General features: G+C 47.8%; 2 protein-coding genes across 3 annotated transcripts; one reads left to right on the top strand and one right to left on the bottom strand.

Annotated features, from left to right (window-relative positions):
- Positions 1-54: 54 nt before the first annotated feature.
- On the top strand, positions 55-7,349 carry MEST (mesoderm specific transcript). 2 transcript variants are annotated; one of them, XM_082280468.1, is made up of 12 exons: positions 55-105; positions 889-1,043; positions 1,533-1,612; positions 2,048-2,125; positions 2,511-2,647; positions 2,895-2,953; positions 3,232-3,272; positions 3,480-3,550; positions 5,006-5,107; positions 5,744-5,820; positions 6,250-6,313; positions 6,720-7,349. In XM_082280468.1, the coding sequence occupies exons 2-12, from the start codon at positions 890-892 to the stop codon at positions 6,799-6,801; spliced, it is 945 nt and encodes a 314-aa protein (XP_082136594.1). In that variant the 5' UTR covers positions 55-105; position 889; the 3' UTR covers positions 6,802-7,349. The 2 variants fall into 2 exon arrangements, with proteins under 2 accessions (XP_082136594.1, XP_082136593.1); XM_082280467.1 differs by having other exon boundaries at positions 6,716-7,349.
- Positions 7,350-7,466: 117 nt separating this feature from the next.
- COPG2 (COPI coat complex subunit gamma 2) lies at positions 7,467-26,829 on the bottom strand. Its single transcript, XM_082280466.1, has 24 exons — positions 26,747-26,829; positions 25,143-25,195; positions 24,581-24,661; positions 24,225-24,296; positions 23,056-23,135; positions 22,207-22,282; positions 20,541-20,633; positions 19,936-20,022; positions 18,741-18,898; positions 18,429-18,562; positions 17,718-17,785; positions 17,034-17,222; positions 16,113-16,208; positions 15,537-15,780; positions 14,682-14,757; positions 13,721-13,824; positions 13,118-13,243; positions 12,525-12,587; positions 11,802-11,941; positions 11,466-11,637; positions 10,538-10,635; positions 9,331-9,469; positions 9,120-9,218; positions 7,467-7,944 (listed from the first exon to the last, which is right to left on the bottom strand). The coding sequence occupies exons 1-24, from the start codon at positions 26,781-26,783 to the stop codon at positions 7,814-7,816; spliced, it is 2,616 nt and encodes an 871-aa protein (XP_082136592.1). The 5' UTR covers positions 26,784-26,829; the 3' UTR covers positions 7,467-7,813.
- Between the last annotated feature and the right edge of the window lie 31 nt (positions 26,830-26,860).

Here is a 26,860-nt window from a genome sequence, read left to right as displayed (position 1 = left end):
TGGGAGATGCGCATGCGCGGGGCCGTGGCCACGCCTCCCCGCCCCGCCCCGCCCCGCCGGGAGAGCGCGATGGCGGCGCGCGCCCGCGGGGGCACCTGAGCGCAGGTGAGAGAGGCGCGCGCGCGCCCGCGGCCACGCCCCCCGCCGGTCCCGCGCTCAGGGAGGGGGCGTGGCCTGAGGGGAGAGGGGGTGGGGGTCCAGGGGCGGGGCTTGGGGCTGTGGGCGGGGCTCCGGTGGGCGTGGCTCACCGAGGGGTGTGGCTCGGGGGCGGGGCTTTTGTGGGTGTGTCCCCTCCCTTTGACTTCCATTGGCTCCCTGAACCACGTTGGGGTCACGCTCCCCCAGACCCCAATGAGCCCGTGACCCGCCCAGAACCCCATGAGTCCATAACCCCCCTTCAGACCCTTTATGGATCCACATCCCCCCCCCCGCCTCCCAATAACCCCATGTTCCCCTCTCAAACCCCAAATGGACCCACATTCTCCCCTCGAACCCCAAAGAGCACCCTCGTTCTCCCTCAAACCCCAAATGGACCCACAATCGCCCTCAGACCCCAAATGAGACCCACGTCCACTCTCAGACCCCAAACCTTTGCTGGTTCTGCCACCCTGGGGATGTGCAGGTTATGGGAATGGGAGAGTTTGGGGACATGGGGGTGGGTTGTGGGAATGGGAGAGTTTTAGGGACATGGGGGTGGGTTATGGGAATGGGAGAGTTTTAGGGACATGGGGGTGGGTTATGGGAATGGGAGAGTTTTGGGGACGTGGGGATGGGTTGTGGGAATGGGGGAGTTTTGGGGACATGGAGGTGGTTTCGGGGGACCTGGGGAGCTTTAGGGGAATGCGGGAGTTCCGGAGTGAATCCCGGTGTCCTGGCTGTGTCCTGCAGGATGAAGGAGTGGTGGGTGCAGGTGGGGCTGCTGGGCGTGCCCCTCCTCGCCGTCTACCTGCACATCCCGCCCCCCCAGCTCTCCCCGGCGCTCCGCTCCTGGAAATCCTCCGGAAGCTTCTTCACCTACAAGGACCTGAACATCTTCTACAGAGGTGATGGAGCCCTGGGGACGGGATCATCCCGTGGGGGCCATGGGGACATTCCCAAAAACCTGGGCAAGGTGGTGACAAATCCCTTGCAAAGGCCTCCAAGAGGAGCCACTGCCTGGATCTGGCAGGGATGGATCAGAACATTTTAACTGGGGTTAAATGGTTCTTGTACCTTGGTGGGAAGGATCCCAAGAGCCTCCGATGGATCCCAGCAAGGAGAAGACACTGGAAACCCTTCTTGCAGCAATGTAGAGGTTGCTGGAATTAATTTGGGCTAATTAAATCCCTGGATTCATCACGGAGCCAGTGAGGTTTCTGAAGAGAACCACTGGGAAGCTGCAGTGGGAATCAAACCCATCCTGGGTTTTGGGGAGCAAGGGGAGAGGTGCCCCACGGGTGGGTGGATTCCCAGTGGGATGAGCGGCAATGCCTCTCCCAGGAGGGAGGAATTTTGGGAAAAGCTGCTCCTGAGGTGTCCCGTTCCCTTGGCAGATTCCAGCGGCGCCGTCGGCAGCTCCGACATCGTGGTGCTCCTCCACGGCTTCCCAACGTCCAGCTATGACTGGAGCAAGGTGAGAGGGTTGGAATCTGGCAGTAAATGCCAGGACTTGCAGCTCCTGGGGATGAGCAGGCAGCACAGCAGGGGTCAGCCTGGGGTGGGCCATGCTCCAGAGGAGAATTCCCCAGATTTTTCCTTGGGATTCCACCATGCTCCAGGATATCACCTTGTTCCTCTCCCAGCATGGGATCCAAACTCTTTTCGCATCACCCTTTCCCACAGTCCAGCTCAAAGCGTGAGGAAAACACCCACAGCTATTCCTTGGCTTTTCTGGGGATGGTCTTGCTGTTTAGTGGGAAATTTTGACTTCCTGCTGTTTCCTTGGAGCTGGAATGTTCTCCTGGGGTGGTGGAGAGGAGCATGTCCATCCATGACTGCTCATCACTGCAGATGTTTCCATCCTCTGCTCCCACTGGATGCTTTGTTAATGCATTTCTCCTCTTCCCAGATCTGGGAAGGGCTGACCCAGCGCTTTCACCGGGTGATTGCCCTGGATTTCCTCGGATTTGGGTTCAGTGACAAGCCTGTGAGTACCCTGGGACGAGGATTTTCATGGTTCCTTTCAGCTCAGCACTCTGGAAAATTGGGTTCTGCCATCCAGTTTCTCCTCCCATTTCCCTCTGGAAAAGGGATAAGTCATTATTATAGTGGAAGGGATGGGGAAGGTTTGTGGTGGACCTTCAGCTGGGTTTGATGGAACTCCAAAACACACCTTGACCCCTTTGGAGCACGGACAATGCTCCTATGGCCTTGTGGACATCACAGGACATCCCGACTGCTGAGTCTGGGGTCACAAGCTGCTGGCTTCCATATGCCAGATTCCCATATTCCTCCCTTGGGGTGTTTATTCCGGAATCCGCGGGCTCCTGGTGGGTCAGGCTCTCATTGGGGCCCCTCTCCCACTTTTGCAGAGGCCCCATGGCTACTCCATCTTCGAGCAGGCCACCATCGTGGAGGGGCTGCTGCGGCACCTCGGGCTCCGGCACCAGAGGATCAACCTCCTGTCCCACGATTACGGGGACACGGTCGCCCAGGAGCTGCTCCACAGGTCCCTGCCACCCCTCCTGCCCTTTGTTGTCTCCATCAAGATGATTCTCAGCAGATAAGTGGAAGGACGTGGCGCAGAATCCCCTTTTCCTTGTGCCTGAGGTGTCACAGGGCACATCCGAGGCTCCCATCCGTCCAATTCCCAAAAGAAATGGAGATGATCCTCCATGGTTTGACCTCGTGGTTGGTCATTTCTCGGAGCCTGGAGAGGTTTGGTTGTGTTTCACTTTCTTCTCTGCTGTCCCCAGGTATGAGCACAATAAAACTGGAAGCATCCTGATCAACAGCCTCTGTTTATCCAACGGAGGTAAGGTTTGCACCAGGTGGGATGGGAGGAATGGGGATCCATGGAATGGGGATCCGTGGGATGGGGATCCGTGGGATGGGGATCCGTGGGATGGGGATGGCCTTCTGATCTCCATCACCTGAATCCCAAGGATTGCAATCAAGGTGCTGTAATTAACCAGGAGCATCAATCCTGGGGTTCCCTGGGCCACTTCCATGGTCTCGTGAAGGGGGAAAAACTGGGACATGTGGAGCAAAACACTTCCCGTGTTCCAGCTCAGTTCTTTGATGTCCTTCCAGGGATTTTTCCCGAAACACACTACCCCCGCTTCATCCAGAAGGTGAGCTGCTCCTCATTCTAGTCACACTGAATCCCAAAATCCCAAAGAAACCCCCCTTGGAGCGCTGCTGTCGTACCACCGAGGCCCCACGGACACCTCGAGGGGCTGGGTTGGGCTGGGAGCCGTGGGAAGAGCTCTCCATGGAGGCAGGATTTATCCATGTGCCCGATGCAAGTAGTGCTGTCTCCTTTTTCCCTTCTTCCCAAGCTCCTCAAGGATGGGGGGTTGCTGTCCCCCATCATCCTGCGGCTGATGAACTTCTTTTTCTTCTCCGGAGGGTGAGTTGGGTCTCGGGGGTGCTGGGCATGATCCATAAGGATGTGAGCCAAGTGGGAAAGGGGCAAGGCAGGAATTGGAAGGAATTCTTGGCTGGGAGGGTGAGGAGACTCTGGGATAGAATTCCTAGAGGAGCCGTGGCTGCCCCTGGATCCCTGGAAGTGTCCAAAGCCAGGTTGGAGCAGCCTGGAAGGTGGGAGGTGGAGCAGCCATGGCAGGGGGTGGCACGGGATGATCCTGAAGTTCCCTTTCGACCCAAGCCATTCCATGCTTCCATAAGCCAGCGTGGCAGGGATTTGGCAGGGGAGCAGATTCCCTGGCACTGTCCCTGCAGAGGTGGGATTGACCTCCTGGCCCATTCCCTCGGCACACTGGCCAAGCACTTCAGCTTCATAATAAACACCACGGCTTTCCCCTGGACACTGAAATCCTCCTCTCCCACAAGTGTTGGAATTACACATTACAGAGGCAACAAAACTCCTGCACAATCAGATTTATTTTATAATAATCTGATTTATTTTAAAAAGCAGATTTCTTGATCAGATTTCTTTTTATAGATTATTTTAAATTGATTATTGTATTATTTGTTTTATTATTTATCAAATTTGTTAATCAGATTTATGTTTTATTAATTTTTGTTTTTATTTTATTATTAATCAGATTTATGTTTCATTTACTTTTATTTATTTTATTATTTTTATTTATCAAATTTATTAATCAGATTTCTTTTTTCTTATTTATTTTCACTTATTATTTTATTTATCAAATTTATTAATCAGATTTATGTTTTATTATTTTCTTTTATTTAGTATTTTATTTTTATTTTTTATTTATCAAATTTATTAATCAGATTTTTTATTTACTTTTATTTATTATTTTATTTTTTTATTTATCAAATTTATTATTCAAATTGTTTTATTATTTACTTTTATTTTTATTTATCAAATTTATTAATCAGATTTATGTTTTATTTACTTTTATTTATTTTTAAAAATTTTTTTTATGTATCAGATGTATTAATCTGATTTCTTTTTATTATTTATTTTCATTTATTAATTTTTATTTATCAAATTTATTAATCAGATTTCTTTTTTATTATTTACTTTTATTTATTTTATTTTTATTTTATATGTATCAAATTTATTAATCAGATTTCTTTTTTATGATTTACTTTTATTTATTTTATTTTTCTTTTATATTTATCAAATTTATTAATCAGATTTCTTTTTTTATAATCAGATATTTTTAGCAGTGTTAAAAACCCTCTTTTTCCCCCCCCAAAAAACAAGCCCTTTGAGACCATCCAACACTTATCCCCACTTATTTGTGGGACATCTCAGCACTTGGGAGTTGGTCACGGAAACTGAAAGTGCTGGAATTTTTTGCCCTCGAGTAGTTTTTGAGTGGTCCCCTGACACAGCTGCTTCCAGGTGGCTCTGAATTCCTTTTATTTTCAGGCTCGGGGCAGTTTTTGGGCCCTACACGCAGCCCTCCCAGGCAGAATACTGGGATATGTGGACAGCAGTGCGGAATAACGACGGGAATCTCGTTATGGACAGGTACGTTGGCACGAATTCCCTGCTCCGAGGTTCCTGCAGCTCAGCCAGGCTCTGCAGAACTTCCAGCTGCTTCTTTTGGAGTCTGGGATCAACACTGCATCCCAAGAAAGAGCTGGGGGTGATGTTGGAGCAGGGATTCTCTGGGATGATGCAAGGCAGTGAAATGCAGGGTGGAGTTGGATCTGAGCCTGCACACGGCTGGAGATGTGGAACCTGGGGATTTTTTCTTTGGAAGTCAACGGCTTGGACTTGGGAGGGGCGGGGGAGGGTTTGGTAATGACTGGAGCTAAAGCTGTGGCAGATCCCCCAGCATTGTCCCAGGAGAGATTTGCCTCTGGATTTGAACCTTCTGGGCCATTCCCAGAAGTCCCAGTCCCAAATCTCCGGCTTGGGAGTTTGGAAGTTTTGTTTTCTCCAGTTTGTGGCTTTTAGAAGGATCTTGTGCTGGTGGTCACAGGTTCAGTTCCTTGTCTCCCCTTCTCCCACTGGGAGAATGGAGTCACTGAGCCCAGGGATGATGTTGTGGTGCTGTTTTCCCATGGGAGATGCAGATCCCACCTGGATCTCACTGCACAGCCCCGGGAGCAAATTCCAGGCTGGGCAGCACCCACTGCATAACAATGAATTTTCCTTCAGTATTTTGCAGTACATAAACCAGAGAAAGAAGCACAGAGAGCGCTGGGTTGGGGCTTTGATGTCTACCTCGGTCCCACGTGAGTAGGAATCCATTCCTTTTGCTCATTGGGATTGTTGGGAATTGCCTCCCTCACTTCCAGGCGCTGGCTCCTTCCAGGCATCAGCCTCTTGTTACTCTGAGCTCAAATCCAGTTTATCAGCAGAGGTAATTCTCTGGTTCATGGCTGGTTCTCCAAGTGCTGCTCCAGGGAAGTTGAGGAGCTTTTCAAGCCCGGAAAGTTGTAACCAGGGAAAAGTTTGGGGTTTGGAGGCTGAACTTGACCCCAGGGCACACCAGCGAGAGCCCGTTCGGAGCTGGTTGGTTCAGTGCTCCACTGGAAGCTTCCCAAGCTTTTTGTGAGGAGGGGACACTCCTGCAGGTCTCCTTGGCATTAATTTAGGGATGTCCTAATTAATGAATCCATTAATTTATGGCTAGAAAAGCTCTGCCTGTGCTTCCCTTGCAGTGCATCTCATCTACGGGCCCCTGGACCCTGTGAATCCACACCCGGAGTTTCTCCAGTTTTACAAGTAAGACAAAAGTGGGAATGTGCAACTGGGGCTTCATCCCAAGGGATATTTTGCCTGGCTATTCCCTCAATTCCATTCTCATGGAGGCTGTTTTTAATTCCCACTGTGACCTGCACAGCCAGGTGATTCAGTCAGAGCAGTTTGGAAGTTGCTTCCACATTTTAGGCACCAAACTCAGCATTTTCAGTGGATCCCATGATCCACTTTAAAACCACAGAGGGAAGATTTGGTACCTGAGGAAGTCTTCCCCTCCAAACTACCCTGAAGGAAATCCAGCCCTTGGAAGTGGTCAGCTGTGGTCCAGGCTTTTTTTATCCCAAAAATGGGCAGAATCCTGGCTGTGCCATTGGGCTGAGTGTGCTGCAGTTCCTGTGTTTCAGCCTTGCTCCATTTTTCCACCAGGAAGGTGCTTCCCATGTCCACAGTGTCCGTGCTGGATGACCACATCAGCCACTACCCCCAGCTGGAGGATCCCACGGGATTCCTGAATGCTTATCTGAACTTCATCAACTCCTTCTGAGCTGCTGCAGCTCAGTTCTGACCCTCTGCTTCCGAGTCAGGCTTTGGGGGCAGGAAAAAACCCCTTCATTTTATCTCCCACATCCAACACTGCACTCACACCTTCATCCTGGGCTGCCAAACAGAGTTAAATCCTTGGAGCACTGGAAAAATGAGGGGAAAAGCAGGATGCTGACAGCTCTTCCAACCCTCTACTCCCCTTCTCGCCCAGCTTCTGTATTTAGAGAGGCAGGGGTTTAAATTAGCATTAAACGTGTTCCTTCCTTCCATCCTCACCCTGACTTGGGAAGAAACACCAGTTCATCAGCAGGTCCCTCCATCCCCTTCCCTTCCCAGTTTTCCATATGGGATTTTTCCCAATTTGAACCCAGGAAAAGGCTGCCCTGGGGTTTGGTATTACCTGACATAAGGCTCAGAGAATTGAATCTGCCTCAAGAGATGGAGTTTTATCTCTCTCTGTACATTGATTTTTCTGTGTGGAAGAAGAGACAGTCACAAAAATATTGCAAATTTGGAGGTTTGGGGTGGGTTTTAATTGTTTATGTTGGGAATTTAATAGCATCCCTTTAGGAATAAGGGGTTTTTGCTTCATAAACAGCCACGATGGGCTATTTTTTCTGTGGAGCAGACAGAATTAGAACAAAAAAATTCTATTTTATTAACAGTAATTCATATGAATTCCACCACTTGAACCAGTGTTTATTTTCTGTTAATAAAAAGCAATTTTGACAAAAATCTGATTCCATTTTCTCACCCCCTGCATCTTTTATCTTCCCTGGTTGACTGCAAGTGGCCAGAGATGCCATAAGTTAGGTGGGAATGTGTAAGTGACAACGAGGGAAGGGACTTGGGAATGGCTCAGTACCAGCCAGCCACGAATGGAACATCATACAAAATATTTCCCAAACTGAGGAATAAAAACTACATGCAGAAGGACAGCCAGGAAAAGGAGGAATTCCAGGAATTGCTGTGCTGGAACGCTCAGCCCACGGAAGCCAGGATGACATCGACGGACGTCTCATCCTTGCTCCTGACTGTCACCTGCATGGTCACACCGTCCCCCAGTGCCAGCCTGGACCTCACCAGGACGTCACAGCCACCTCTGTACACACCTGGGACAAAGCAACAGGGACAGGTCACTTTGGGAGAGGCTCAGGGATCCAGTTCTGATCCAGGGACAACAGCTGAGGGCAAGGCAGGTTTGGTCTTGAGCTCTGCATGTGGGTCACAACCCCATGGAATGCTCCAGGCTGGGGGAGAGGGGTTGGAAAGCTGGGAAAGGCCCTGGGGGTGCTGGTGACAGTGGCTGGACATCCCCAGGTGGGTAAGAGGCTGATGGCACCTGGGCTATGCCAGCCCCAGTGTGGGGACTGTCCCCTGTGCTGGCCCTGCTGAGGTACCACCTGGAATCCTGGGGGCAGCTCCTGACAGGAGAGACCTGGAAGGGCTGGAGTGTGTCCAGGGAAGGGGCTGGAGCCCCAGGAGTGGCTGAGGGAGCTGGGAAAGGGGCTCAGCCTGGAGCAAAGGAGGCTCAGGGGGGACCTTGTGGCTCTGCACAAGTCCCTGACAGGAGGGGGCAGCCGGGGGGGTCGGGCTCTGCTCGCAGGGAACAGGGACAGGAGAGAGGGAACGGCCTCAGGCTGGGCCAGGGGAGGGGCAGGGTGGATTTCAGGGAAAATTCCTCCATGGAAAGGGTGGTCAGGCACTGGCACAGCTGCCCAGAGCAGTGCTGGAGTCCCCATCCCTGTTTGGATTTCAAATCCCTGTGGATGTGGCACTTGGGGACATGAGCAGTGGTGGGCCTTGGCAGTGCTGGGAATGGTTGGTCTCCATGACCTCAGAGGGCTTTTCCAACTTAAACAATTCCATGATTCTAGAAGAAGTTGTGGGTGCTGCAGGGCAACTCAGGATGTGTCTTTAGCAACAGGAACTTGAGAACAAGATGCTCCCAGAATCACCCTTCTGAGATAAGCTCAGGCAAGGAATTGAATTTGTCTGCTCTGGGAAGTTCTCAAATCAGAGATTCTCCACCATTCCCACAGGCAGAATTCCCTCATTCCAGGAGACACAGAGCTTGGCCTGAGCACATCCACAACAGAGGGCTCCAAGTTGGCACCAGCTGCATTCAACACACTGGGTCCCTTCACCTTTCTACAGAGAAAAAAAACCCCTTTCCTACAGAGAAAAAACTCCCAAAACAACAGCAGGATCTCCTAAACCATTTCCCTTCATTTAGAAGAATCTGTGGAGCCATGGAAACCTGGAGTTCAGCAGCAGGAACACTTACCAGCCAAGTAGAGGGTGTGAGAATTTTTGTTTTCTGGCACTTTATCTGACCTCTCACAGGGCTGCATGCCCAGGAACTTGATGATATTATTGACAGCCTCTGCATTCAGAGATTGAAGGAGAAAATGATTCCAGGTAACTATTTATGACACAAAATAAAATCCCAGCATGATTTCCCAGGTGGGTCACCAATGAACAAGGGATTCTCTTACCATCCAGGGTTTTAATGGAACTGAGTGCAAAGGTTTCTTCTTTCTCAAAGTCATCTCCCACCTCTTCCCAGGCAGCTGCAAAGTTGGGTTTTAGAACCTTCTGGAGATGATCAGAGACTGTCACCTCCAAGTCTTCCAACTGGGAGGAAAAAAAAGGGAAATTTTCAGGCCAGTTATGGAAATGATTCTCACCTTGGAAAGGGAAAGAGAGCCCACAGCATTTTGCCAAGACAATTCCTGGTTTTAATTCCAGGAGAACTGTTTAATCACAGCTTCTAAAAAGAGGGAAAATAGTATTTACGGTGGAAACTTTAAAAATATTTACACAAAACATCTGTGAAACTAAAGGAGAGCAGAAAATGAGGCCATCACTTGATGGGCCAAAGCCTTTTACAGCCCCTACTGGGCTTCCATGGAGAGACTTTCTCAGAATCCAGGGAATCCCAGAATGGTTTGGGTGGGAAGGGACATTAAGGATCATCTACAGTGTCACCCCCTGCCATGGGCAGGGACACCTCCCACTATCCCAGGCTACTCCAAGCCCCAATGTCCAGCCTGGCCTTGGACACTTCCAGGGATCCAGGGGCAGCCCCAGCTGCTCTGGGAATTCCAGCCCAGCCCCTGCCCACCCTCCCAGCCAGCAATTCCCAATTCCCAATCTCCCATCCAGCCCTGCCCTCTGGCACTGGGAAGCCATTCCCTGCCTCCTGTCCCTCCAGGCCTTGGCCCCAGTCCCTCTGCAGCTCTCCTGGAGCCCCTTTAGGCCCTGCAAGGGGCTCTCAGCTCTCCCTGGATCCTTCTCTTCTCCAGGAGAACATTCCCAGCTCTCCCAGCCTGGCTCCAGAAGGAGCCTTTATTTCCCCCCAGTACCTCCTGGGATCTGACTTTTATCCCCATCACTGACCACACAATTAACAGAAATTCAAATGCTTGGGGTGGAAAGATTGGGGCACAATTCTGAAAACAGACAGTGGAAGTTACTCCTTCCTCCCTTCCTGTCTGATCCCACAAACTCTCCATAGGGTACTAAAACTTCTGACAGAAGTGAGGTTTTGGGGAAGGATCCAAAAATGACATTTTACAGTATTTTGGTGTTTCAGGCAGACCTGCCATGGACTGATTTCAGGTTTGAGAGGAAATGTGACCCAACGGCCACATTTATCCCAAATTAGTGCCAATGGGAAAAGGGAACAAATCCTGGACTCACCACATATTCATCCTCATACCCATCCTCGTCTGGCACCCCCGTGTTGGGGTCGCAGTCCCGCACCGTGAACTTCATGGTGCAGCTGAAGGTACAAGTGACTGGAAGAGAGAGAAATCTGGGATAACTAGGGCAGATTCCTCTGCTGGAGCCCTCTATTCCCAAAAAGAGACTGGAATATCCATCAGTTTTGCCCCAGGACTACAGAATGTGGCCAGGGCAGAGCACTTTAATATCATTTTTCCTTTTGATTTGAAAATAAAGGCCAAAGGAGAAGCTCAGGAGAGTTCCAGGGGTAACAAGCCACTGATTCCAAATGCTGCCATGAGATCCAGCAGTAGCCACCAGGAGGATTTCCACAAGGATTTCTGACAAATGGAATATGATCCAAACCCACAGTTCAGCAAGTTCAGATTAGTTCTGATCTTCCCAGGTATTAAAATAACTTCCAAATCCACTTCACTGCTAAGTCATGTAAATAACTGCAAACCCAGTGGTGTTTCAGTGAGACTAAGGAAAGAAAGGGAAGTTTCATGCCCCAGAAAATCTCATTCCTACATTTTGTAGTTGTTTCTAATTCTCTAAAGCCTCAAATTAAGAATATTTTTATTCTATTTGCATTTTCCTTTTACTGGTTCAGTTCTTAAACACTACCAAACATCCACAGTTTGAAACGTGCTCCTTTCATTGATCCCAGGCAGTAAATCCAAGTTTCCATTACCTGCATGCTCTGCAATCCTCTTTAACATCCCATTTTTAATCATCCAACACCACTGATTATTTATAACCATTATTCTGCTAAAAAACAGCACTTGTGACACACAGAAAAGAAACAGCCAAGAACCTCAGGATGAGCCAAATCCCACACCTCCAACTCCTGGTGTTCTCCCCAAACCTTTACGTGAGGGATTTGTTGGGCAGAATTTCTCACCTGCAGTGGGGTCATCCTGGGGGATCCTGACCAGGGTGTAGCACATTCCAGGCTGGTTGTAGGCCAGGCTGGGAGCTGGGATGCAGCAGATCACATCATAAGCATCTGATGGCTCCATCTGTACCGTGACTCTCTCCAAGAGCTGATCATTCAAGGTGTTTGTGCAATCAAACTGCAGCAGGAAACGGGGAAAAGGACTTGGAAACACTTCAACATCAAGAGTTTTTTTTCCCCAAATCACCAAAAATCTTCCATGGCATGCAGCGAACTTCCTGCATTTTGAGCAGCTCTGCCAAATCCTGCTGCACCCTGGGAAAAGGGTGTGAATTCTCTCACCTGGAAAACGATGTGGTTTGGGAACACGTGTTTGATGCAGCGAACAAAATACTCTGTTTCTGCTTCTGTGAGCTGCACTGGTTCTGAAGATTTGAACAAAGGACCCAGGCCCTTAAATTCTGGGATGGCTGCCAGTTGTTCTGTGCAGGAAGGAAAAGAAGATCAACAGTGACAGGCTCTGATCCTGCCATCATCCCAACACTTCATGGACTCTAGGAATGGTTTGGGTTGGGAGCAATATAAGGATAATCCAGTTCCACCCACTGGACACCTTCCACTAACCCAGGTTGCTCCAAATCCTGTTCAGCCTGGCCTTGGACACTTCCAGAGATCCAAGGGCAGCCACAGCTGCTCTGGACAGCCTGTGCCAGGGCCTCCAGCCAAGAATTCCTTCCCAATCTCCCATCCAGCCCTGCCCTCTGGCACTGGGAAGCCCAGCCCTTGTCCCCAGTCCCTCTGCAGCTCTCCTGGAGCCCCTTTAGGCCCTGCAAGGGGCTCTCAGCTCTCCCTGGAGCCTTCCCTTCACCAAGAGAACTTCTCTGGGAATTCCAGCCCAGCCCCTGCCCACCCTCCCAGCCAGCAATTCCCAATTCCCAATCTCCCATCCAGCCCTGCCCTCTGGCACTGGGAAGCCATTCCCTGCCTCCTGTCCCTCCAGCCCTTGTCCCAAGTCCTTCATCAGCTTTCCTGTAGCTCTGCAGAGGCACTGATCTTCTCTCCTACCTTGAAATATATCCTGGCGTGACGGAGCCACTTTCTCAGGTTTGCTGGTCACCAGGGCAATCTCTGTGGAGAAAAAAGCAAAGACTTAGTGCTCTGTCTCAACTAAACCATGCAGAAGGTTTAAATGCCATTAAATCTCCACTAAATATTCCTTAAATTATATTCATTAAATGTTCCACACATTCTGCTGCAAACCACTGCCAGCCTGGCTGCTCACACACTGAAACACCTTTTTTTTTTTGGTGTGGAAATAGTGAATTGAAAGTAGAAAAAAAGAAATCTGAGTTACGAGGAATAAACCACACCTTAGCCATGAAGAGACAGCAAAAAAATGGAAGGAGGAGGAGAAGGGAGCAAAAAAACTAATCCAAAGCTGGTTGTGCTAAGTCAAGACGCTCAAGAATTGTGCAAGGACGTGGAAGAACGCCAGGGAAGTGACTGAGTGCTCCTGGAATGGCTTTTTTCCAAAGGCTATGAACCAATAAATCCTGATTAAGTACAGACTTGTCCCTGATAACAAGATCAGCACAACAACAGCAGCCCAAGGCTTCAAGCCTTGCCTCCAGGCCATTTCCATGAAGCCTGGGCGTTACCTGCTTTCTGTTCAAAGATTGGTGCTGTAGCCAGGGGAACTGTTTTCATGTCAAAGGGTTTCTCTGAAGGCTCCAGTGTGTACTGGTGCAGGGCTTTCTCCATCCCAGGAACAGAGACTGTCAACCCTGCAGAGGAGAAAGGCAGAAAAATTCAGTTTTAAGAGCTGGAACTGCCACAGGCAATGCCACGCAGGGCTGATCCACAGGAAACACAAACAGGCAGAGGAGAAAAAAAGCTGCTCTGAAGATGACACAAAGTTGCCAAGTCTAAACAGTTCACTCTCAAGAATCTTACATGGATTAAAATTAAGTTTTCTACTCATACGAATATTCAGTTACAGACATAAAATGTCGTTATAATCCACCCTCATCCTCGTTTTGGATTGGAAAAGACTGAGCAAAAATCAAAAAAATTTATGCCAAGTGAAGGAAGGATCAATGAGAAAAGCCCAGCTCAAACTCCTGGCTCCATTTCCCAGACCATGCTTCCTCATATTTTGCTAAATCCACCACTCTCACCATAAGCACTTTGCAGGCAAGTGCTAAGGCCAGAAAAAACCATGTGAATTAACAGCTCAGAGTGGTTTCCTTTCTCTCACTGACCATTAAAAATGTAAGCAGCATTCAGGGCCAGCTGTCTCTGCTGCAGGACATTCAGGTAGAACGTTGCCCTGTCCCGGACCTCGTCGTCGCTGTCCATCATGCACCTGTTTGGGGACAAGGGGACAGGGGTCAGCCAGCTCTGGCCATCAGAGAGCTGAGCTAAAAATGGCACTGCCAAAACTGGCTTTGATACTGCAGTGACAGTCAGAGCTCCTTCAAGAGATTTTCAAATTATGCAAAAATGTGTTTCTACAGTACAGGAGTTGGTTTAATTTCAATTAAATCATTAACACTACATGTCTTAGCAAGAGACATGAACCTGTGACATGGGAACACCCAGCTCTGGAAACACAAAAGTTATTTATGAGTAACCTGGATAGGAATTTTCTTGCCTCAAGGGGTGTAAAAAATGCCCACATGTAGAAAAGCTCTGTAGGGGGAGAGTTTTTATATGGGTAGATGTTGATAGGACAAGGAGGAACAATTTTAAACTAAAAGAGATTTAGGTTGGATGGGAGGAGGAAACTCCTGGCTGGGAGGATGGGGAGGCCTTGGCAGCTGTGGCTGCCCCTGGATCCCTGGAAGATCCAAGGCCAGGTTGGATGTGGCTTGGAGCAGCCTGGGATACTGGAAGGATTCCACCTTGGCAGGGGTGGAATGGGATGAGCTTTAAGATCCCTCCAACCCAAATCAGTCAATGATTCTGTGATTTATTACCCCCTGAGCAATGTTCTCAGACCAAATTACCATCTCATTTCCATGACTAATCCCATCTCTCACTTCCTTGTCTCCAGCAGTGCTCTGCTCCCTCCAGCCATGCATTTTCCCACTCCTCAGCTGGCATTGACAACCTCAGTGCAAGTTCCAGCCAGGTCTGATCTTCCTTCCCTGGCTGCTTCCAGGGAATCAGAGGGCTCTGTGTCACCACAGGCTCAGCACAGGCCCAGCCATCCCCACTCACCTCTGGAGCAGCACCAGGATACTTGGAAGCAGATTCTCATTCTGTGCCCCAAACTTTGCCAAAGCACTGACAGCAGCTGCAGAGAGAACAGGGAGGTGTCAGAGGGGCCCAAGTCTGCACAAACACATTCTCACAGCCCTGAATTTTCAGTTTCCAGACCCTTTCACTTCCACACCATAAACTTTTCGGTGATATGGATTCCTGTATTTCCAAATGGAAATAATTTTGTGATCAAGATCAGCTTAAGAGCCCTGCAGCTCTGTTCTGAGAGAGCTCTCCATGAGATATTTGTTGAAGATCTGTGGAATATTCCAGTTGCTGGCCCTTCTGCCATTTGCAGCAGCTGCCACTCCAGATAAATCTGTTTTCCACACAAGCACCCAGTAGTGACCAGGGCCAGGCTACACCCAGTGGCTTTGCAGGGAGCTCAAACCCCTCAGCAACCACTTGGAGCTGCCTCTCCAAACAAATCGAACTTCAGCTTGGCACCAGCTTGGAGAAAATCCCCACCCAGAAAGAAGAGGAAGCTGTTTCAGGAAGTACAAACTTAGGACAATGACATTAAATAGGGAAGCAGCAGTGTCCCCTCCTCATGTATTACATCTTGAATTCCAGCAGACACTCTAAGGGCCTAGAACCAATCTATTATTTATGCTCTGAAGCCCAGGTGCTGATGCCAAGATGATGTGAGGAGTTGAAACAACCTCAGGGTAAAACCACCTCCACAGCTCTGCACAGGGCCTGGGGAAGAACCATCACTCCCCATACTCCAAACCCACTTTTAGCCTGGGAATTCTCAGCCATGGGAGCTTCCAGGACTGGAGCTGCACTCACCAGCCCTGGAGCTGCACTCACCAGCCCTCACAGCCTCGTTCTCCAGCACCACCCTGTTGAAGATGAAGCGGATGTACTTGGATGGGGACGGTGTCCTGGGGCCCTCCTTGCCCAGCAGGTGCAGGATCTTGGTGGCCAGCACGGTGTGCTCGCAGTCCTCGATGAACTCGCAGAGGTGAGCCAAGCCTGCCTCCTTGCTCTCAGGGTTCTCCTCGATGATGCTGATTATACAATCCACAATGGCTCTCTTGTACTCAAAGCCACCCTGGCAAAGGGAAATCAGGGACAGTGACCCTCCGATCTGAGCGAGGCTCAGCTCCCTGATGCTTCAGTGACTGCTCGCCACGGAGAAAACAATCATTTGTACAAATTGGGGTAAGGAAAGGTGTGCTGCATGACCTCACAGAGCATTCCCAGCCCCCTGACCCATCAAGGCACAACATCTGAGCATCCTCAGCTCTAAATCCTGAGCATTTCACACAGCTCTGACCCACTCAAGCACATCTTTCAGTGCACCCACCGACAGAAGAGACCCTTCCCATCACCAAGCAGGCTCAAATCTGCCACAACACCCCCCAGAGCAAGTGTCACACGTACATCATCCCTGAGCATGTTGGAGAGGAAGGTCATCATGACACTGTGCTTCCGAGGGTACTTCTGGCACAGGGCACTGATGGCCTGCACAACCACAACCTGCAGAACAACACAGGAGGACAGGGGTCATGTGCTTGTTTTCCTAGGAAAAACACAGGCTTCTATCTCAAGTTGTCACCTTGATTGATTAAATCCACGTACAAGGATAAAAATCAGGTGGTGGATTCTCGGGGTCAGCATGTAACAACTTTGTGCCAGGGTGCTGCTAGACCTGGCTCTGGCAGAGAGACTGGAATTTAGGATGGAATATGCTAACTCAAAGGCCTCCTCATCTGCCTTCCTTCTGCCCAGGGATGATCATGATGCAATTTCAACTTGTCACATTCTGTCATTAAAACTCTTTGCAATTTCAAATTTATCAAATACTCATTTTTCTCATAAAAACAAGGACTTAAGATCACTTTAAGCAGACTGATTTTGCAGAGACCTGCTGTGCTCCTCATGATGTAACAGGTACAACTGAACCATCCTGAACTAATCTATTACCAGTTTAGTCACTATAAAACTTACAGATATGGTAGGAATTTAGAATTCACAGTTTCCTAGACCAATGTGATACAAATTCAATCAGAACAATTAAAATCCTTTTTCCTCTCTAAAACAACCAGAAAGAAGTACAAGATTTGCAGGATATTGCACAGGAGCACAGGAGCCAGGAATCCACCAAATGATATTTTTCCTTTCTTGGACTGGTGGGAGGAATTTTTTAGGATATTTAAGCTGGAAAGCAGAGCACTGCACCTTCTGAACTTCGCCCTACCAAACGAAATCACCGAAGCACTAACAGACAGGAAAAGCTTGATAAAAAACAAGAATGGGAGAAAAACCTGCAGCTGGAAAGAGCAGAGGCCTCCAATGCCACACCTTAAACTCATCTGATATTTCTGACACGAAGGAGGAGATCTGTTTCATGAGCCTGTCCACGCTGCTCTCGCTGCCCGTCTTCAGCAGCGTGGTGATGGCCAGGGTGGCGATGCTCCGGTTGGAGTCGGTGATGAGGTTTTCCAGGTCCAGGTTGCAGGCAGTGACTGCAGATGGATGCTTCATGGCCACCTGCAAGGAATGCAGTTCCAAAATTATGTGGGAGCAGGAGCATCCTGCAGTTCAAAGCATTTGATGCAATCAGAGCTCAGGGTTTTGGTTTCAGCGTTTTAAACGAATTTTAAGTTACAGCTCATGGGTTTGACAGTCACAAATTGCTGCTGTTGTGTTTTGCAGCTCTGCAATCAGAATATTTCCTTCACGTGGATTTTGTAACATTAAATATCCAGGATCCTGCTTCCTTCCAGCTGAAAGCTCACAAATTATCTAACTACAGCTTGTTATATCCCTGTGGTCCAGAAATCAGCAAACACAGCCCGAATGCAGAAAGATTTCTGTCGCACCAGGGGATCTGGCATGGAAAAGCCAATTCTCCAGCAAGGAAGAATTCCAAATAAGGTCATCACAGGGGCAGCTGCTCTGCTTGAGGTAACGCATCATTAGGCACTGTTGGCTACATCTGAACTCAGAGAATGAAGTTTATTCAGAGGTTTTGAAAGCACTCACTTTATTAAGGGTCCGGACGGCTGCGTAGCGCAGGACAGGTTTGGGAGAACTGCAGAAAAGTTGTAACACTGGGGAAAAAAAAAACAAGCCAAAAAACAAAAGGATGACCTCTTTCAAAGAAAGGGAATAGAATAGAATAGAAAGTCTAATGTATCTCCATTCAACTACACACTGCTAAAGAATCATGCAGCTCTATGCATAATTTATCACGAGCTTCACACGCAGGTTAAAAATAAACTCCTGGGTTTTTATCCTACTACCAGTAACAGGAGGGTTCTACAGTTGCCTTTACATTCCAGGTCTATATTCCAGGTGGAGGAGAATTTTCCCAGAGAAACTGTGGTTGTTCCATCCCTGGGAGTGTCCAAGGCCAGGTTGGACAAGGCTTGAAGCAGCCTGGGATAGTGGAAGGTGTCCCTGCCCATGGCAGGCACTGGATGATCTTTAAGGTCCCTTCCAACCCAAACCATTCCATGATTCCCTCCCATCCCAACTTCCTGCAGCTGGATAAAGACAAGTATCACCCTGTGCCACCTCTACTGCCATTTATCTGGATGAAACAAGGAAAAAGGATCTCGTCCAAAAGCCCTTTAACGTGGGGACAATCAGAAAATTCAGGGTTTGGGTATTATAATTATGGTGTATTTTCTCTCAATTTCTTTATTACCCTTTGTTTCAGCTGCTGCAGGGGTACAATGGGCTGTGACCAACCTGACACAGCAGGTGCCAGCTCCCTGGCCGTGCAGTTTGGCAGGTGGATGATGGCAGAGGCAGCCTCATAAATCACCATCTCATGCTTGTTCCTCAGGCAGCTCTCGATGAAGTCGAACAGGGGACTTTCATGGCTACAAACACAACAATCCCAGGATCTTTTAAGCTGGAAAAACCTTTTAAGATTGAGCTCAAGCATTATCCCAACAGCTACAGTTCTGTCTCTGTGGAGATTTCCACAAACACTGAAAAAACGCTGCTGTTTCCAAACCCTAACTGATTTTTGTATTTCAAATTCTGCCTCTTACTTACCCCTCTTCAGACTCCTTGAGGAGTTTGCTTGCAATCCTGATCAGCATGCAGTAGGCAAACTGGGATTTCAGCCCAGATTTGGTGAATTTATTCAGCATCTTGGACACAGCCAGGCGGTCGTTTTTCCTAAGGTGATAGAGCAGCCCCAAAGCATGATACTATGGAATGGGAAACAGAGGGGCAGGCACTGAGTACAGCTGGAAAAGCCACGTTAAGACATCAAAGAGGGGTAAAAATTGCTCTTTCCTGGCAGAAATACCTTCTAACCTCAACTGAGCTGAGTTTCCTGACAAGTTGCAAAGATCTGCAACGTTTCCTTCCCCATTCTGTCCACTCTCAACTATTCCTGAAGATCCAAAGAGCCACAAAGTTAATTTATTTCCTTTTCCCCCCCCCCCCCCCATTAAATATCATAACTTCAAAGGTTTCAGCTTTGCACAGTCTGCATTTCTAATGAACTCCACATCCAGGACATCCCAAGGCCCTGAAATGACAGCTGACCTCACAAAAACCCTCAAGGCCTTTCTGATGGAAGCACAAAGGAACATTTCTAGTTCCTTGCCAAGTTATTTTTGGGGGTTTTTTCCCCCCCCCATAAAGCTGATTTACTGTAAGGCTTAATGAAGCTGCTAAGTGGGCAAGAACAATGCTGATTTTACAGAATCTTTCTGATCATGAGTCTGCAACACAGAATAATTCCATATTCTGAACAGGCAGAATAATTCCATTTCCGCAGATGTCTGGAATATCTGTGCAGAAATTTTGCCCTTGGGGAGATGTTACTGATATTTGGGTTCATCTTTGTGGTCCTTTTGCATCTGGCAAAGTTTCTGAAGGCCAAGAGATGCTCATTGGGAGGCAGTGAGATAATTTCCCAAACTTTTTGAGCACTCAGATTCAAAGCCCTTCTGCAACCACCGCTGTGGGACAGGCAGCAGCATTCCAGCTATCAGAAATTTAGCAGGAGAAGGGAAGAGAACTCCAGAGCCAGCTCATAATTAACAACCTTGTGCTGGCATCATGGTAAAACTCATGATTTTTTTCAAACAGTCGAGTTGTTTCCCACAAATCACAATCCTTGCTTTTAAAAGAGTAAAGGAAAAGAAGGTATTTTTTCTGAAGTCTTCTTAAGAACTCCCGGAATTTCACTAAACCCCCCCCCAGTGTTTTTAGGGCCAGCCACCCTCAAACACACCTGTACCATGATGTTGTCACTGGAAGCTGCTTCCTGAGCTTCATTGATCCACCTTTTGACCACGTCATAGCTGATCTTCATCATGTGCTGCAAAAAAATTGACATTGGAGCCAAGCTCACAACAGATTTCCCAACACAGCCAGTCTTTATCCTGTAAACTGTGATTTTCCTTACATCTCAGTCTCAAACTACCACGCTTGCACTTCTATTGATAAAAATATGAACTAATGAGATCTTTCCCAGCCTTTTCTCCTAAACAAGGGAGAGGAAAACAGAGTGGATTACTTCATCTTGCCCTTCTGGTGCCTATTAGCAGAAATAATCCTGACTTGCAGTTTTAGCAGGTGATTTCATGGCCCCTCCCCAGATAAATTCATGTTCTACACTGACTGCAGAGATGATGAGCATTTTGCACTAGAAATTGTTATGATTGATGTACTCAAATGTTAAGAAAGGAATTTGAGGAGAGAAAGGAAACTCTGTTATTCCCTTATTTTCCAGTGAGATGAAGAGTCATGTCAGAGAAAGGACAAAACAAACACAGCAGACTCACCTTCCCAGCTGGACACAACCCCAAATTTACAAAAATCTTCTGCTTTACTTACCAAGGAAGACACCAGAGCAGAGCTGGACACGCTGGGGACTTTGTCCACAATGGCCTGTTTCATGTACCTCTCGATGGCTTGTAGCATTGTACCCTAAGAGGGGAAAAAGAGGGAAAAAGGGAAGCATGGATACTTTGGAGGAAGAGTATAAAAGCAGCATAAGGCAAAAATCCACATTCAAAGGACCCTCAGCAAAAATCTTGAGTTAATTCTGCAAGGCAGATGTGGGTTTGAGCTGCCTGGTCCTGAAGGTTCAGTGACAAAGTCACCAGCAGAGCAACCCCAGATCAGAAAGGAGCTCCCAAACATTCCAACTGCACATTCCCAGTGCTCCAGTCCCACAGAGCTCCTGCCAACGCACAGGGCATCGAGCAGAGCAACCTCAAGTCAGAAAGGAGCTTCCAAATCTTCCAACTGCACATTCCCAGTGCTCCAGTCCCACAGAGCTCCTGCCAATGCACAGGGCATTGAGCAGAGCAATCCCGGATCAGAAAATGGAGCTTCCAAATCTTCCAGCTGCACATTCCCAGTGCTCCAGCTCCACAGAGTTCCTGCCAACACACAGGGCATTGAGCAGAGCAATCCCAGAAAGAAACTGGAGCTTCCAAATCTTCCAACTGCACATTCCCAGTGCTCCAGTCCTACAGAGCTCCTGCCAACACACAGGGCATCGAGCAGAGCAATCCCAGAAAGAAACTGGAGCTTCCAAATCTTCCAACTGCACATTCCCAGTGCTCCAGTCCTACAGAGCTCCTGCCAACACACAGGGCATCGAGCAGAGCAATCCCAGAAAGAAACTGGAGCTTCCAAATCTTCCAACTGCACATTCCCAGTGCTCCAGCTCCACAGAGCTCCTGCCAACACACAGGGCATTGAGCAGAGCAATCCCAGAAAGAAACTGGAGCTTCCAAATCTTCCAACTGCACATTCCCAGTGCTCCAGCTCCACAGAGCTCCTGCCAACGCACAGGGCATTGAGCAGAGCAATCCCGGATCAGAAACTGGAGCTTCCAAATCTTCCAACTGCACATTCCCAGTGCTCCAGTCCCACAGAGCTCCTGGAAGTTGCACAGGGCATTGAGCAGAGCAATTCCAGATGGGAACTGGAGCTCCTAAATCTTCCAGCTCCACCAAGCTCCTACCAATGCCCAAGGCAACAAGCAGAGCAATCTCAGATCAGAAAGGAGCTCCAAAATCTTCCAGCTGCACATTCCCAGTGCTCCAGCTCCACAGAGCTCCTGCCAGTGCATGGCATCAAGCAGAGCAATTCCAGATGGGAACTGGAGCTCCCAAACCTTCCAGCTGCACATTCCCAATGCTAGAGCCCCACAGAGCTCCTGGAAGTTCCACAGGGCATTGAACAGAGCAATCCCAGATCGGAAGCGAGCTCCCAAACATTCCAACTGCTCATTCCCAGTCCCACAGAGCTCCTGCCAATGCACAGGGCATTGAGCAGAGCAATCCCAGATAGAAACTGGAGCTCCCAAACATTCCAACTGCACATTCCCAGTGCTCCAGCTCCACAGAGCTCCTGCCAATGCAGAGGGAACTGAGCAGCCCTCTCTAGAGTCCCATTACTACTGTAAAATACACCCTGCAAGAGAGCAGTTTTGGGATTTTAAACCCACTCATCACCTTTCCCACAAAGTGGCACAATTTGTACTCACATCAGTGATCCTGCACAGAGCTCGGATGGCCGGGCCTCGATAGACATCCTCCTTCCCTGTCATGTCTTTGGTCAAACTGAAACCATCAAAAACATCCTGTTAACACTTCCTTAATATCCCCATGTCTCACTCCTTTTGTGATATTCACCTCATTTAGCTGTTAACTGCTAAGCTCTAGTTCCAGCTAGGGACAACTTTTTTAATAATCAGCTTAATTTGAGAGTTATTAACATCAAAATCTGGGGAAATACAGAACTATAAAATGCACAGTCCACTGTATTGCTTTGCCATGGGCCTGGTTTGTTTAGTTCAACCATTCTCTTTCTGTTTGTTCTACACAAAATTTTGATTTAGAAATAGTGAACAAAGCTCAGTTTGGTTTATTTTATGTATTTCTAAAGCTGTTCAGCAATCAGTGCTGTTGGCACACACCACAGATCCAATTTTTGCTCTTGCAACAGCTGCAATGTCTATTTTTGAAGACAAAAAATTTGAGAATTCAGCTGGGAGAACGAACTGGGCTTTGCTCTGCTTTTCTTTAATTGCTCTGACAGCAAAGTCACAGCCTAAGTTCTGACAAGTCCATGGAGCAGCAAGAATGTTTAAAAAACAACCCCAAACACAAGAAAACAAAGTGACAACCAGCTGATACACTGAATTCTCCTGCTTTTTTAGCACAGCATAATATCAGAGTGGGAACAAAATAACACTTCAGGGGGTGGCACATACTCTGTATCACACAACTGCTGTATCCTTACAAAACCTCAACACTGTAGCAGCCAAAACAAACCCAGGGAGATGCAGCCCCTTTTCCAGAGCTCTGATCCCACGTTCTGGAGGGTGTCCCACCTGCTCGTGACAATGATGACATCCTCAGAGATATTGGCCATCTCTTTGATTGTGAGGTAACACATCCTTCTGAGGGTTTGCTGTGGAAATGCAGTGCAGAGAAAGATTAAACTCAATGGCAGTTAGAAGTTTTAAAAGATAAATAAACATAAAAATTAAATATTTCAGTTTAAAAGATGAATAAGCTTTTAAATAGAAGATAATTCTTTTCAATTCAAAGTTATAAATGCAAAACTACATTTGATAACTGGATAAGTGCCAAACTCCTTGATATCAAACAAATCAGAAGAGTAAGACACAAATATTTTGAAAACTGGTAAGAACTAATACAAAAATCCACGTTAATTATCAAAGAAGTGATGCATCACATCTGTACTCAGAAGCCTCACAACTACCAGTTAAAAGCTGTAAAAATAACTTTGTTACTGTAAAAGAAAAATAGAAACACACAGGGAGTGTTGACACTAAGTCTTTGCAAACAATTGACATTTGTATTTTAAAAACCCCTCTCTTTCTAAAATGTGCATATGAGAAGCATTCCAAACACTCTGTACTTCCACAAATTTTGTTTCATCTTTAAACAGCTTCCATGGACAAATCTCTAACAAACAAACCATTTTTAACCAAAATTAATGAGCCCCATCACATGAAACACACTGCTCTGAGTTCTTGTACTCTGCAGAAGAGATCACAGAACGACTTTACACTCTGCTGAGCCCAAAGCTGAACTCCAAAATTCAATTCCCAAACCATTCTATGATTTTTAGGGTGTTCTCACCCCTTGCCTCGATGAGATCAAGGAACAGAAGTTGGTCTAGGGAACAGCAGCCTTTGATCTGCAGGCAACTTTTAAATTCTATTTTGAGTCAAGCAGATGGTGATGATTTGTAAGTGGAAGCAACAATCATCAAGTGACACTGATTTGTAAATTCAGGCTTTGTCATTATCCCCATTTTTATACCAGTAATTAACTCAGAACCCACCTCCATCCCCAAACCAACCCACAGAAGTAACCACACGTTATTATTCAGTCATTTGTTTCCAAACCAGGAATTGCCTCCAGAGCTCCTCCTGTGAAGTGTTTGCCTCCCACATCCCAAGATCCAAGTGTTTGGCAGCTCCTGCAGGCCCAGACAAAGGCAGGGAGAGGCCAAACACCAGGTACTTACATCGTTAGACTGAAACAATCTGGTCATGGCAAAAAAAGCTTCCGTGGCTTCCGTGGTTCCAAAGTGTTCACCCTGGAATTAGCAGAGAGGAAAAGCAGTCATTATTCAGCTCCCTTTTCTAATGCCCTCCCACACAGCAGGAATCTTTTCTTGGAGACTTTCTCGTATTAGAAACCATCCCTTCCTCGCTTTCCTTCCCACGGAATCCACAATTGCCTCCACTCTAAATGCCCTCCACAGGGATGGAATCGTTTCCCAAGGAGTTTTCCCTGTGACTGGAAGAGGTGGGAAACTTCTTTCCCACTAAAAGCTCTCAGGAATATTCATTCTGGATAGAGAGAAATCCTACCAGTTACCTGGTTCAGCAGGTACAGGATCTTGGTAAGGATGTGAAGGCATCTTCGTGGGTTTATAGGGGTCTCATTGAACAGCCGTGCCTGGAAATGAAACATAAATTCTGCTTTTATATAACCCAGCAATAATTATTTCTCTTTCAACATCGAAATTAAACAAATTTGTTTCCAGCCAAGCAGCTTGTCATTTTTATTTGTACTAAATACGTGTCCCAGAGAATGTGGTCTTGCATCTGTAGTTTGCAGCAATCTGAACAAAGCACAAACAACTCAATTTGCCATCTGGAACTGGCAAAAATACCTCAAAATAAAACATTTTTTCTTCAGGAAGAGCCCCCTGAGATGCCACATGTCCATATGGAAGACAGAAGCCATGTGTCATCTAATTACCCTAAAAAAAACCCCCCTCATTAGCTGTAGATAAAGCTAATTTGTTTGCACTCTCTCTGAGATTTTTAATTACTTATATGAATTTAGCCATCCACGTTTCCCCACAATCATCCTGCCACACTTCCCGAAGGAAAAAATAAATAATTAAACAGCATTATCCTGTGATAATTCCTACCTCCTGAAGCACAGCACTCTTCTCCAGATGCTGGAAAGGATTGGAGCCACTACCTGAGGAAGAAGAAACGTCTCAGTTGAGGAAATGAATTTCTCACAAACCCCAACAGATCTGAACACGCAGGAACAGCCCCAAAACTTTACCAAACCACCTCAAAACAGTCTAGCAACATGCATATGGGAGAAAATTCCTTTAACAGGAAAAAAACTAAGACTAAACTAAAACCCCAACACATTCCTCTTTGGAAAACTGATGTTGGCCATCAAGAGCTTTGAATCCACTTTCTTAAGGGGTATATTCAGAATTATAGAAAAAATGAAGGAAAAAAAAAAGGAGAGGAAGAAGAAAATCGTTTGCTATTTAATTTGCCTTCACATAAAACTACTTCCATTTTCTACTTTCCTAATCCACTTATTTTTATTCCTTCAGGCACCAAAAGCACTGAAGGCATGAACACAAGAGCTGCTGATCAGGACCTGAAACAGAACTGAAACCACCTCTCAGACATGTAAATCCCTCCACAGCCTCACTTCCACTTCTGATCCTCTCCCCCCAAGCAGGAACTTCTCATTTGCAGGTCATTTATTCCTCAGTTCTCACATCCCAAGCAGAAGGAAACCGAGAATGAAACAGAACTCAACCCCGGCTGGGCACATTTGGAGCTCAGAGCAGCAGCACAGAAAATTCAAAGCAGCATCAGTTACTGTAGGGAACACAGGCTTAACTTCCACACGTTTGGAAGGGACTTTCCAGGGATGCCTTCCACAATCCCAGGTTGCTCCAAGCCCTGTCCAGCCTGGCCTTGGGCACTTCCAGGGATCCAGGGGCAGCCACAGCTTCTCTTGACAAGATCTGCCCCCCTTGGGTGCTGCTGAGAACAGGGAGATGGGGCCAGAGGCTGCCTAAACTCCCTGTTGTGAGTTCCAGATGTGCAGACAGAGAAGGTCTGGAAAGGCTTCTCTGAAGCCTTTTGGATTTTGCTTTGTGTAGCAAAACGACTAAGAAAATAGTTTATTTTCTTGACATGTATCATAACACTGTCCAGGTAGTGATATAAATACATGTAATCAATGCTCTCTTCTTCTTTGAGGGAAGAAACATCTGCACTGGGCAGAGACAGGGATAAAATCCTCTCCAGAAACCAGCTGTGCAAACAGGGAGAGCAAACAGCCTCCAGTTCCTTTGGGTTTGTCACCAGAGGAGAGAAATACTTTGACAGTCAGTTCTTACAGCTGAAGCACAAATACCCTTGAGCTGTGAGAGATGGGAGATCACAGAACCATGGAATGGGTTGGGTTGGAAGGGAATTTAATGTTCACTTCCACCTCCTGTCATGAGCAGGGACACTTCCCATAGATCAGGTTGCTCCAGCCTGGCCTTGGGCACTGCCAGGGATCCAGGGCCAGCCACAGCTTCTCTGGGCACCCTGTGCCAGGGCCTCCCCACCTCAGCACCTCCCTCAGCTCAGCATCCCCTCAGCTCTCTCATCCCCACCCCCGTTCACCTCAGCACCCCGGTCACCACAACCCTCGCTGTCACCCCAGCACCCCTCAGCCCGCTCCTCACCCCAGCTCCCTTCCCCTCAGCCCCAGCCCCCCCCGTACCGGACTCCTCGTCCTTCTTATCGAACTTCTTGATCATGGCGGCCCCGCTCCCGCTCCCTCCGAGCGCCGCCGCCTCAGCAGCCCCGCCGGAAGCCCCGCCCCCGCCTCGCGCTC

This window comes from Coloeus monedula (assembly GCF_965178545.1).
Source record: "Coloeus monedula genome assembly, chromosome: 4".
Classification (NCBI taxonomy): Eukaryota; Metazoa; Chordata; class Aves; order Passeriformes; family Corvidae; genus Coloeus; species Coloeus monedula.
Note: the sequence above shows the minus strand (reverse complement) of the source record. Positions and strands in the feature narration are given on the sequence as shown.